The sequence below is a fragment of the Gasterosteus aculeatus genome, chromosome 1 (genome assembly GCF_964276395.1).
Source record: "Gasterosteus aculeatus chromosome 1, fGasAcu3.hap1.1, whole genome shotgun sequence".
Taxonomy (NCBI): Eukaryota; Metazoa; Chordata; class Actinopteri; order Perciformes; family Gasterosteidae; genus Gasterosteus; species Gasterosteus aculeatus.
Window position 1 is genome coordinate 27,775,231 of NC_135688.1, and position 13,342 is coordinate 27,788,572.

The 13,342-nt window shown below is 45.2% G+C and overlaps 2 protein-coding genes across 10 annotated transcripts in view; one reads left to right on the forward strand and one right to left on the reverse strand.

Moving 5' to 3' along the window:
- The window catches only part of LOC120816102 (striated muscle preferentially expressed protein kinase-like), a 35,378-nt gene extending 27,032 nt beyond the window's left edge, over positions 1-8,346 (reverse strand). For 3 of the 9 annotated variants that reach the window (XR_013467379.1, XM_078100989.1, XM_078100983.1), the window contains exons 1-2: positions 7,885-8,346; positions 6,632-7,030 (exon numbers count right to left, since the gene is read on the reverse strand). Coding sequence is in view for 6 of the 9 variants with exons in the window: in XM_078100989.1 (XP_077957115.1) it covers positions 6,632-7,001 (370 nt within the window). In the remaining 3 variants the exon portion in view is untranslated. Of the gene's footprint in view, positions 1-1,036; positions 1,353-3,752; positions 3,978-6,631; positions 7,031-7,884 lie in introns of those variants that run through there. The other 6 variants (XM_078101023.1, XM_078100998.1, XM_078101025.1 and 3 more) reach the window with 4 other exon arrangements.
- Positions 8,347-11,539: 3,193 nt separating this feature from the next.
- Positions 11,540-13,184, forward strand: inha (inhibin subunit alpha). Its single transcript, XM_040175689.2, is given in 8 exon segments — positions 11,540-11,799; positions 11,802-11,855; positions 11,858-11,926; positions 12,462-12,730; positions 12,733-12,838; positions 12,841-12,987; positions 12,990-13,027; positions 13,030-13,184. Coding segments are annotated over 8 exon segments (888 nt in total). The 5' UTR covers positions 11,540-11,660; the 3' UTR covers positions 13,096-13,184.
- The last annotated feature ends 158 nt before the right edge of the window (positions 13,185-13,342 follow it).

Below are 13,342 nucleotides of genomic sequence, written 5' to 3' on the forward strand. Positions count from 1 at the left end.
CATCAGCGGCGAGCGGCGCTCTCAGAGTGACTCACTGCAGCGAGCGCACGCAAAGCAGATAATGTGTGATAATGAAATGACTCATTTTTCACTCAAATCCCCCCACGTTTGCTGCGCACTCCTCAAACCGTTCCTCTATTCCGTGCCCGGCAATTTGATTAACTGTCGCCTGGTGGCAACTGCGGTTTGACTCCACTGGAAGCTCCCATTGTTGTCGTGATGTCCAATGTTACGGCTTCAAGGCGTCATCGTAATCAGCAAAAGCCAGACACAAACTGCATCCCTTCCAAAGGGCTGCTTTTGGCAAATACTTGCTAAATATTCAATGGGTATAATCCAAACCCTACGCGCATTATTCTCAGAGACCGCTTGGCTGAAAGCTCAAGAACTAGTCTCACGGGTTTGATGCTGATGCAGAACGGAGGTGGAGGCAAAGCGCCATCAGAGATCTGCTTTCTCCTGAGCTTTGCTCCCTCTGTAGCCTTTTCTGACCGGCTGCCCCGATTCTCATGTCTCCACGGTGGGAAGCCTACTGACACACTTTTCCATCTGCTATCAGTTTGGGAAACCTGTTTGAACCATTACTTATTCATACGACAAAGCTGCGCCTGGTACATCTTTCAGCACATGATGGGGCATGGCAAAGGTCCTAAGTGGATTACGGTTGCCTTTGTTTCCGTGTGGCGGTCTGAGGAGGAGATTGTAAAAAGTGCATGAAAATTATAATCCATTTTTCTACCTGGCAACCAGACTTTTTCTGGGCTGACCTTTGTTACGCTGTCCTGATTTGCCCTTAATCTTTCTGACGGATAACAGACAAGAAAAAAAGGAAATAAAGAGGATATTTTTTCCCAGAATCAAAAGCTGCTTGGTTGTAATCAACATACCTAAAATGTTTATTGTACCACAATTATCTGTTACAAATGAATACATTTGCGCCTCCATCAGTTATAGGGTGTGGCATTACATCCTAATGTGTAAAAACGTACCACTTTTGATGAAAGCCAATCTGGAGCATTAAACAGAGAAAACTCACCTGAAATCTCTTCTTGGACCAGATTTTCTTCATCTCTCAACCGTGCAACATTACTTGTGGCATGAGCTCACAAAAATATCTCCACAACCCGGATAAGCCCAGGGTGTGGCATCATCAAATAGATAAACAAACAAACAAACAACGGACTGAAAGCTGGATTGAGCTGGCGTTTCCTCTCCGCTCTGCCAGCAAGACGGGGAGAAAGAGAGAAGCTGATGCCGGAGCCAGGTGTCTTTGTGTCGGTGTGTGTATCCGCTCATGTGAACAGCGTCCCTTTCTGACGTAGACGTTGCCTTCAGAGGGGCAGCTTTCAGCTGGCTTGACTTCCCCCCACACCCACCCGCCCCGTTCACACGCTCCGCCTCCAGCGAGAGCACACTCAGCGCGAGGGGAGGTGGGGGTTGGAAGTCTGTGCTGTTCCTGATTGCGGTGCTGAATAAGAGAAAGAGGTGGGACAAAAAAAAAAAAGCGAGAAGAAAGAGAAGAGATGGAGCGGAGAGGGCTGGAGATGGAGGTTGGCGGGGGAAATATTCACGAGGGAGGAGGCGAAGCAGAGGAGGAAGAGGCATAATGACAGGAAAGAGGGATAAAAATGTCCACACATGAGAGATGGGGAGGAAGGGGGGTGAAATGCATCTCAATTTCGTTCTGAATACAAACAAAAGCAAACCCTTACATCCCCCATACAGCCTCCACCTCTCTGTCTATTCTCCTATATTCTTTGTTTCCCCTCCACAAAACCGATAAATGATGCATCCGCCGTGCATGTCTGTTAGCTGTAACCAGCGATGGGGTCAAGGTTACCGCAGATGCGAGCCCCCGACGGCTATTTAGAGCTGACACCTCCCCCAACTAGATTACAGCATGAGGCATGGTACTGATTCCAGGTACACAACCAGCAGCAACCATCCTTCTCACTGTGCAATCCTCCTGTAGTGTATTGAATGAGGAAAAACATAAAGCAAAAACCCAACAAGCCCAGAACCCATGTCCACATTTCAGAACAGCTTTCCTTTTCCAGACTGCTGAGCGATGTGGATCACGGCGTCGTTAAGTGAGCCATGTTACGGTTTTATGGCCTGTAAAAATCAATCAATATGAGATTTACTCCTGCCATGAATCACAAGTTGCTCCGAGAATGATTTTATTCCTGCTCACTCTTTTTCGTCTTCCGATCCACCAGCAGTTGTGGGTATTTGTCCTTATCTTTAGGACACCCCCTACGCAGATTTAACTTCTACTAGTACACAAACATGGACATTTTTCACCCTCGACTGCCTCCTCCATCATTCGAGAGGCATTTGCTTTGGCACAAAGTGCAGCAATCGATAGCGGTGCTCTGTGCGCGATATGGGATTCACACCCCCAAGTAACTGTTAAAACGCACCTGGATCAATAAGCTCATCAAACCACAAGATTACATGACTGTCACCAATGAGGGCACAGATACACGCGTCAGTGAAGACTCCATTTGCTTGGAAATACCCCTCATGGGGATGGTTTATGCTCACTATAATTATTCACATAGACTTCTGGCGGGAATATAAAACATCATCCATTAGGACAACAACAAAACAACAAGAACATTTGTGTCGATACTTCACTGTTTGATGGTTATAATGTCTAGTGATTCTACACTTTCAGGCTATATTGCATTGCAAATGTTTCAATAGTCTTAGGCCTGTTTGTTGTCTTACATCCTACCCTTTCCTCCTGTATACGGTGTGTCAATCCTGATATCAGCTGTTCTCATCAGCTGGTTGCACATTCCCCACCATCAGCTTTTAAATACAATTCTCTCTCTGCTTTTAGTATTGCATGCCCATGCACCCCACTACCCTGCGCCTGCCCATCACTGCCCAGTCCCAGCTGCATCATCGGCAATGTTGACAATTTCTGATTCGGAGCTGTGATCCAACTAGCACCACATTTAGCGGCCATTCATCAGAACAAAAGGAGAGAAAACTGTCATGTAGCTGATGCTTCTTCATCAGCCCCCACAAAGAAGGCAAATGTTGACAGTCACACTGCAACCCGATCCCACCACCTAATCCTCACAGGATCCCTCAGGGTTCCTGTGAATCACTGTGTACCAGCGGGATGGAACACAAACACACTTTTTGCCAGACCAAACAACGGGGAAACTACCGTCACTTGTTGCCTCAGCTGCCCCATGAGAACAGAGAACCTAATTAATGGTAACGTATGCTTAATCCGCTTGATCAAAATATTTAGAGAATGTGAAATCATCAAACAGCTACGGATCGTTTCCGCTCTGGCAGGCCGATGGGAAACAGACTGGGTCAATAAAAAGTGGGGAGAGCAGGAATGCCGTGCTGCATGTGATCTATACCAGAAGTTGAGAATTAGTTCAACTTAAGCACATGGGTAGATACAAAACGTATCGCATTTATAGTTTAGTTATAAGCCGGTTTGTTGCTCTTTCGGAATTAGCCCAAATACATATGTTGCATACAACACATAGATTCTAGGCCTGTTTGAATTCAGTTAAACATCAAGGATCATCCTCGAGTAGCTGTAGACAAGGACAAGGCATAGAAGACACACGTACTGACTCCAATCAAGCGGCAGCCTCCAGTGTATGACCTGTATGTTTTCACCTCCATTACAGGTGTTCCAATTAGGTGAGTTTTATGAATCCATGTCTTACTGCTATCGTAGTACATATTTTGTAATGATACTCGCTCCCACTCACCTCTCTTCTTCTTGCTCATCGGCCCACTCACACCGTCCCTGGCATTCCTCAAAGCTCTCCGTGCATCGAGCAGCTCCTTGCGATACATCGCTCTCGTCTTCCTCCCAACGTCCCTTCAACGGGCTACTACTGCCCCAAACATCTGCCCCGCTGTGTGCAAGTCTTCTCACAAGGCCTTTTATTGAGACACAGCACTTTTAACGGGGGAACTTTCTCAAAATTACTCCAGCAGGCCCAGTTTTCCCAGCGTCATCTTCTCTTAAGGTCGCCTCTTTTTTGCCCTCTTCCTGTCTTCCCCCAGTCCTCCCGAGCTTTGACTGCCAACTTCAGCAGTCTATTTCCAGTCTCGTATAGTACAACCCCTTCAGTTGTGGTGTACTTTCCCTTTGCACCCCCTTTCAGAGAGCCTGCCCCCCCGTCAGAGCAGGAGATTAAAACCCACCGCTACACAGACAGCAGACGACCTTTGTCGTCCTCTGTGGGTCACTCTGCTTGGACCACAGGGAGTTTTGAATCTCGAGTACAATGCAGACATCTCGTTATACACCATTAACGTACGGCTACAACTGCACATACATTATGGGACAATACGGGAGTTAAAACAGACATCAGTCAAAAGAGGAAGACTGCCAGGTGCTCATAAATCTCAAAGAGGGAGGTGAAAAAGAAAAAACACACTGTAGCGTAAAATTCATATCAATACTCTGAATCATTTATCTTTTATAGAATACTGAGAAGCTTTTGATGTTGACTGTCTCAAGTTGTATTTGAGCTGATTGCTGTTTTCAGGAGGCCAGAGCCCCAACCTTCATCCTTGCATCCTCAAGCCATCTGGGGCTAAAACTTCCACAACAACCCATCCATCCGTCGCCAATGTCCACTACCTGCCTAAAACAATACAACTCACGCTGTTGTGATGTCACTTACACTTATAATGCACATATGAGCCTAGACACATGGAATGATTTGGTTCCCTTGTGACTCCCTAAAACAAAAAGGATGCTCACATCTATGAGATTTTTTTCTGTTCTGCTTTAAAGTGCAACAAAGACACCCCCCTGCGTCACAATATGAGAATTATCTGCCATTTCAAAAGTAGCTTACACTACGCCTTACGTGGAGCTCGCATCGAGCCGTATTTATTCAAAAGCTATCCGCCAGAGGGTGACGTCAGTCGAGGGGTCGAGACACAGCACTTCTGTGGCTTCTGGGTGATATCTTAAAGCGGCAGACCTGAGGGTCTACCTATCAGGCGAACCAAGCAATGCTCAAAAGCTAACCGCCCAACAGGCCCCACCACAAATCCCCCCACACCCCTGGCCTCCCTTTCATCCCCCTGACGGTGATGGAGAGTGACAGCGCAGAGTCTTGACCGTGGAGACGCTATAATTATCTGTGATGTCTGCTGGTGCAATCGGAGAAGGGGCCGGCGGCGGCATCCACACATCACTCGAGCACGAGCCCTCTAGCCTGCACGGCACGTACCAGGTTATAAATAACCACGGGGGGAGGAGTGGGCTGGATCAAGCTTAACATACAGCTCAGCACATAGAGGGAAAGAAACTACTACCAAAAAGGGGGTTGAGAACAAAAAACTTGAATAAAAGATGCACGCAATCTGTGCCGTCGTCTCATTGTAAGATAAATGATTCACAGAGAGAATAAAGAGGAGAGAATTAGTGATGAGATTAAGAGTAAGAAACAGAGAGCAGAAATAGGTGATGACGAACAAAGCGGTCAAAAAGTAGAAACTAGGCTGGACTGCAGGGAGTCGCTCAGAATAAGGGGAGCGAGTCAGAGAGGTGCCGAGTGACATGCCAGCTGAACCGCGTGTGCCAGCTCAGAAGTGTGAGAGCTGGTGACATGTTAGCCCAACTGTCAACTCCACAAGCCAAGACGACGACACCGCGATCGGATACAGCCCCAAACGGGCATGCTTCAATAGCTGAACCTGATCATTTTATCTAAAAGTTAAATAATACCCGGCATCAGCTTTGCCTTTACCATTCCCATATGGGTTATTCTCACCATAGAAGTAGAAGATTGTTCCTACCGATTATTCCTAAAAGAGTCCGATTCACTGCTGAGACGCTGACGTACTGAAACTATGACATACATGTGTCCATATATGTCACGTGCTAGAGATAGTTACTGGGGCACAGAGAAGAGTCAAGCTTAAAAACAGGAAGCTTTTCTCTGCGGGGCGGAGGTGACGAGATAAACCGGGGACTAATGGACGATCCAATCAAATCCATCATGCCAGAGAGCAAAGACACTGGAGCACTTCCAGACAAGTTCATCATTCATTATCACACGGCTCTCTGCTAAAAACTCTGTTCTGTCCGCCACTCCTAAAAAGTAGCAGTTCCTGGATGCAACTCCAGTTCTACGAGTGTGAGAAAAGCAAGGAGAGGAAGAAGGAGTGAGACTTGCTACGTGAGCAGATTGTTTAATGACGTACTTGATACAATACGGAGCGGAGGAGGCCCATTGAACTCGTTCATATGAGTCAGCTGTTACTCCATCGGGGTTAGTGGCCACTTCGGTCTGCAATGTGGCTGCTGCACTGAAAGTGAGTGAGACAGGATGAACGGGACATATGGAGCTGCTCCTACCAGATCATGTCATGTCTCGCGTGTTTTACTGTTTGAATTTACGCTGGGAGATCCGCCACCCTGATCTGACCAAAACACTACCTACTCTGAAGTAAAGGACCAAAAGCTAATAAAAAGCCAGTGCAGGCGACCATCCTCCCTTCCAGAGTCTCTACCTACATCCACAAGCTCCTTGTAAGCCTGTCCCAGTTTAAACAATTATATAAATAAAGCTTTAAGAGAGTGAAAGGAAAATGTCCCCCTGTTAAAAGAAAGTTTCATTACCTTCACCCAGGTCCATAACGGCCAAGACGGCGCTGCAACTCGCCTCTCCGAGCTCATTGGTCGCCACGCAAGTGTACAGGCCTGCGTCGCTAGTGCGGCAGTCCCGAATCCACAGCCCGCCGGAGTCCTGGGCTTCAGATGGGGGGAGCGGCTCGCCGTTGTGGTACCACGTCAGCAGAGGTTTGGGGAATCCTGCCACCGACAGCCGCAGTCGGATGTCGCAGCCCGTTCCTACCGCCGCCTTGCGGAGCTTTCGGGTGAAGGTGGGCGCCGCGGGTTCTTGCATTGCGACGTCGGCATCAGGATGAATCGGGTCCTTGGTGACTTTGGGCCTCTCGAAACTGGGACTGGATCCGGGAACTTCTGCCATCTTGATTTCTGTCAGACCTACACTGGGGACTGTAATGACCAGCGCACATCGCTTTCAACCACATCATAGTTATGTTCATGTAGCATCAAAGATCCTCACTGACATGTATTCCAAACGGCCTAAAACAACCCTAGAATAAAACTTCCTATCCATAAAAATTACAATATTGAAAAATATTTTCTGGGTTCAGCGAAGGATGCTCCATCCATTGCACAATGTGTCGTGCTGCTATTGAGACGATGTAGTCATAAGTGAAAAATGGGAAGTTCGATCCATACTGGGCTGAAAAAGTAAAGATGCATCTAACCCTTTTTTCCGTCTCCTGCAGGTGCAGTTGCTTGGAGAACTCTTACTATGTATTTTCTGTCATTTTGGTAACCAGGATGTGGGGAACAAGGCGTGTCCTGATACCTTACACTGTTATAACATGTGTTAAGACGCTACTAGTGAATGTTCTTTCATTGAAAATGAAAACCAGGGGCTCTACGAAGGTGATATTATAAGCCTCAGCAGTCTTAAGGAGGATTTGCCCTACAAAAGAGCATTGACGCCAAATGCCAGGATTTGCCTTTCATCTCCGACCCACAATTACCTTTGACAACTTTTTCTATCACGCTCTTCCTCCTGGTAACAAAGTATGTTACTACCTGTGTGTCTCTGGCCTGCTGATGGGAGCACAACATCAGAACCAAAAATCACAGGTTTCTCAGTTTGGTTGGCTTTAGTTTTTAGACCATTCTGCAATTTAAATAATTCTTTGACTAATAATTGGGAGAGGAGAACCTTAGTGGCAATATACAGAATTATTAAATTTTCTAATTAAAAATATGATCTTCCGTTAATTTATTGATCTAACCCCACATTAGAAAGAAATGCATCTCACCTCACTTTTGCCATTGAAGACAAAAGATCTCCTTCCGGACATCCCACAAAGTCCAAGTTAAGGTAACAAGATCCATGGAGCAAAATACTTCATCTCAAATCATTTGCTGAAGCCCGTGTCTCGTATGCGTGTCCTTCAGCGAGCCCGGGCTTTAGGTGTAAGTCCAGCCTAGATCATGTAGCATTAGCAGGCGCTGCCGTGGCCCCTTTCAACAGCTTCAGCGCCGCCGGTAACTGCTGAGCCACAGATTCCTTTTCCTAAATGTCAGCCACTCAGGCCCGCCGCTCTCGTGTCTTTTCAGTGACCACATCTGAGTACTTCCAAAAAAAAAAAAAAAACATTCTGAAACTTTAGTGCTTTTTTCAGTACTTACAGCAGCTCATTTTCTCTCCCTTTCTCTTTCTCTCCCATCTCACTGGTTCAGCCCTCGACTCCCTCAGGTTGGGAATGACAGCTGCACCACTGTGGACAGGTCACATTTCTTAGGCTGCCATGTATGACCAACACCCCCTCTCCCCCAAACACATACAAGCTTCGTTGATAATGTTATCAACCAGTGTGTGTGTGTGTGTGTGAGAGGACATCACCCTGGGACATTCCTTCTGTTGTTTTTATCGTTCAGGTTTTGTTTAGGATGGTAATTTAGTTGTGATGGTTAAGATGTCAGGTTCAGGACTTTATTGTCTCAATGAGTGTCCTCACAAAGACAGAAGTACTGTGTTATGTTTGTGCGTGCGTGAGGGACAGGCAAACAGCGTGTGTGTGTGTGTGACAGTTGGAGTTGCTATAAAAAGAAGGTCTAAGAATAAAGACAGTGATTCACACAACTGTAGGGCAGTGATATAACATTACAATCCGATACAAGTGGTTGGAACATTTGCAGTAGTTACAGTAGAATACAATGTTTGATACATTTATTCAACGCAGGCATTTTGAGTTCATTTGTACCATTCTTTCCAATTAGTTTTGCATGTGTTATATTGATGTTTTGCCCCTGTCGACACATGCTACTATTAATTCATTTTTGATTATAATAACTGTGGATGAAGATATGCCCATATTTACAAAACATTGCTGTTCCTTAATTTCATCATCTTTCCTTTGGATTGTCAGGTATCTAGCTCACTTTTTCACTCTGATCGATAGGCTTTCTTTATCTTTTTAACATCCTGGATATATCATTCTAACACATATTGTAGACCCTTCTGTCCACGTCTCTCTGGAATCCCTTTTCTTGTTCATCCACAAAATAGAGGGCGTATAAAATAAGTGAGTGCAGTTAGTGTCAGTGTTGGCTCAATGGTAGCTCTGGCAGCTTGACGGAGTTGCAGCGAGGGACATGAGTTAGCGAAGAGTGTTATCGGTATTTGCTTACGCTTTTATTCACAGTTTCCCAAAGAAAAAATCTGTTCTAACTTGTCTTGAATGAGCTGTCGTCCCCTGAGAGGTTCCAACACTGAGATACACAGAACTTTATTGTATAGCCAATAGGTAAAGCTGTTCAGCCCGATAATGATCACGAGTACCTCATTTTAGACGATGTTTGTTTTGGTTGCTAAGTGTGATGATAATAACATGTAGAGTTTTGCTAACAGTTGAGGCATTAACAGTGTTACATATAATTCCTAAAGGCTGTTTTCTCATCATCTTCATGTGCTGCTGTTGGTTTCATCCAAACGCATTGACAAAAACATTATTGGGACAAATGTTACTGTTGGAGTACAGTAGATATCAGTGGAGAAAGATGAAGATGAATTTACGTTGTTAAGTTGTGATGTTGTATTTTGTCGCCCTCTTTTGGTCGACACAATGAATTGTAAGATTAGGCTCGATTTTTTATAGTAAGTAAGTGTCTCAATGACGTATCGAGCTAACGTTACCGTAATGCTAATAACTATTAGCTCAAGTTAGCATAAATCAGATGGAAACCGGATAAATGTCCGTGTAAGCAATAGCTAATATGCTTTAGCTTTTAGCTAAAGTAAAGGAATTAACGTTAATAGTTGTTTGCAGAGCTAACTTGGTATGCAATTAAAGTGTGAAAGTGACTTAAAGTTGAATTAACGTTAGCTAACGTTGGTGGCTAACATGATAGCTAACATTAGCACAATTAAGATTTAACGTTAACCGCTAAGAGTTAGAAGTAAGAGTCACTTCTCTTGTGTTAACTTAAAAGTTCGTTTTCTGCATGTCACAAAAACACATTTCAGCTACACAAAAAGTAAAACCAGATGTATACAAAGCGTATATCTCACCCATGGATTTTTTTCTGTGCTTTTGTTCAGGTTAAGTCAGGCAGGTCAACGGCTGCTGTCGCTGCTAACGAAGTTAAGTTAACGTTAGTTATATTTAAGTTAATATATTATCCAAGTCGGCCATGAGTGTGAGCCAGTACGAACGATAGAAAACTGCTGAAACCGGAGACGCTAACCAGAATTGAGCTGTTATTATTGTCTTTATGTTTTATTTCAATTATTGACACCAGACGTAACATTACATTAGTGTTTTTCAGAAGTGCCGTCATCCTACAGTTTGACCACAGTCTCACTTCAAGCATAAACAGTTGATTTCAATGACGAAATTATGGGAAATCGCTGCTTGTTCGCTCTTTGATGCTTTTTTATTTCGTAGCATCACTGATTCAGATTAGTAACAGTATAACATCTTAAAATGCTTATTTTTACTTTGTAAACACTGGGTTGGAGCTCCACCTTTAAGCCTTCAACCTAACCTCACAAACTGATGGCAAAGAAAGGTAATAAGGTCAAAGTTACAATAGCATCAAAGCATCAAAGGATTACTTATTTTTTTCTACATGAAAACAGTGCAAGCCTCCTAATGTTATACATTTTATGAAAGTTAAATGCAATTTGATGGTTAAAACCAAAAAATCGGTGAACATCTGGTCCTTGGCAAGTTAAATATCTGATTAAATATTCTTGTTCATAAACATACCATATGAAAAATATTTCTCTGAGACGTATTCAAGGCTGGGCTGCACGGTGGCGTGGCTGTCGCAAGAGGGTCCTGGGTTCGACTTCGCCCAGTGGCCTTTCTGTGTGGAGTCTGCCTGTTCTCCCCGTGTCTGCGTGGGTTCTCTCCGGGTTCTCCGGCTTCCTCCCACAGTCCAAAGACATGCTCTGGGGATCAGGTCAATTGGGGACTTTAAATTGCCTGTAGGTGTATGAATGTGAGTGTGAATGGTTGTTTGTCTCTGTGTAGCCCTGCGATTGGCTGGAGACCAATCCAGGGTGAACCCCGTCTCTTGCCCCCCGCGACCCTGTGTGCAGGATGATAGATATGGCCGCTCTGCATCATTACAAATGATGTATTAAAGGTCACAAATTAATGTTTTCCAGCGTAACGAGAAGGTAAAACAGCGCGCACAAATATAATTTTATTATTGTGAAACCTACTACGAAAGCCGATAATACAAAACATGTGTTGTTGTATTTGACTCTGCAGGATAGAAAAGAAGACAACTAAACAAGCAGAGACATTCCCTCCATACTGTGAAACAGGCGTAGAAAAAGATAATGCGACATCACAGCCGTCAAGGCCATCCTCTGCTCTCTTCCTCATGTGTTGGAAACAAGGCGCTTTTGCTTGCACACGTCACATAGACTCAGAGAGCTGTAGACAACCGAGGGCTCTGTTTTCTGGAGCTTATTGGACCTCCATCTTTACAGAAAGGCTGTGCAACGCCGGAAAATCGCCACACTTTTGCCGTGCACGTTTATGTTGTCACACCTGGGGGTTATTTTCGCAGTACAGCCATGGTGTCCTGTGCTCCCTTCATCCTGGGCCCTCTGTGGATCCATGCTCTGACGCAAGCCTGCATGGGAGAAGAGCTGTCCCGCGAAGCGGTGTTGTCCTGGTTTACAGGGCGGTTCCTGGAGGGCCTCGGGCTGGAGGAGGCCCCGTAGAGGTTCCTGATGGGCACACGGCACAGCCAGAAGCAAGGCCGGCACCCCCCCCAGGGCGGCGGGGGTCATCCATCCGACCGTGGAAACATCTGAAATCATTCTCTTCCCCAATTCTGGTGAGAAGTGCTTCTGCTATTTTGTCTTTTACCCACCAAAACAATCTTTTTTGCTTTACAAAATAATTATGAACAAAGCAAATAATGTTTTAGAAGATTTAGATGTTATAGAGATTGAAATTAAACATAGCCCTGATATAAATTACATTCCAACAGTGGCGCCAATTGATCAGATATTTCTCAACCAAAGTGCCTGTGATTTCTATTCCAGCTTTGAAACTACGCTACCTAAACTATATAGTCCATAAAGTCTTTAACTTAATCTGATCATTTGACGTGGCGGTAAACTGACTATATTCCCGCTATAAACACAAATAAAACAAATACATTTGAATAAGCTGGTGTTCATTCAGGCTGCTTTCAACTGCAAAGTTTGAAGTCTATTTTGTAGCCAAATTGTTCCCATTCATGTTTGTGAAAAGAAGTGTGTTGATCTGAAAGTCTGCAGCCTCCTCCACACAACAGAAAGGAAAATGAGGATGACGCCTCAACCAAGCAGCTGACTTCACTGACTGCTTTTATCTCCCTTTGGCAGACTCCCTCTGTGCCACAACCAACTCAGCTCCTGGAGAAACGGCCAGCAGCCACTGCACGTATCATGTCCAGCCCTCCGCCAGAAACCTGGAGATGCTGGTCACATCTGCCCACTTCTGGTTCCATACAGGCGATGGAGCGAACTCCTCCGCCCAGCTGTTCATTCAAACCTCAGCACAGGAGCGCCTTCGGCCAGCCGGGGCTCCCTCGGAGACGGGCTTGGACGGGTGGATCACCTACCACCTTGGACTAAACCAAGCCGGCCCCCCGGGGCAGAGGGCCCTTTTCTGCTCCAGGTCCGCTGTCCGGCCTGTCAGAACCACACCAACAAATCAGACAAGACGCCCTTTCTTCACCTCCACGCTCGGCCTCGTGGTCCTGTCCTTCCGCCGTCGACCCTCTGAGTGACTGCCTGAGGGCAGAGATCAAAATCAGCTTTGAGGAGCTGGGCTGGGCCCACTGGATTGCCTATGCGAAGCTGCTGACTTTCCAGCACTGTCATGGGAACTGCGCAGCCTGGGATTGAACTCAGTGATGAGGTCACTGAGGGTCATCACGACATCTTACTGGGGGGGTTATCGTTCCAGTACGAGACCTTGCCCAACATTATACCTGAAGAGTGTATTTGTATCTGAGCCTGGAAGCTTAAAGGGCCAGTAAATCAGTAATCGTTTCTGATCCGTACACCAAGATTTGTTTTAAAAAAAAAAAAAAAAAACTGAGCAGGAAGTATTTTAGATGTCTCCAAGACTGCAGAAATGTGTGGTAATTTGGGGAAGCGGATAATTTAAAGATCTACATTCAACTTGTGTGACTAATGAGACTTAAAGTTTGTTACTTATAAACCAATAACTAAAAATGATCCAAGGCCAACATTGTATT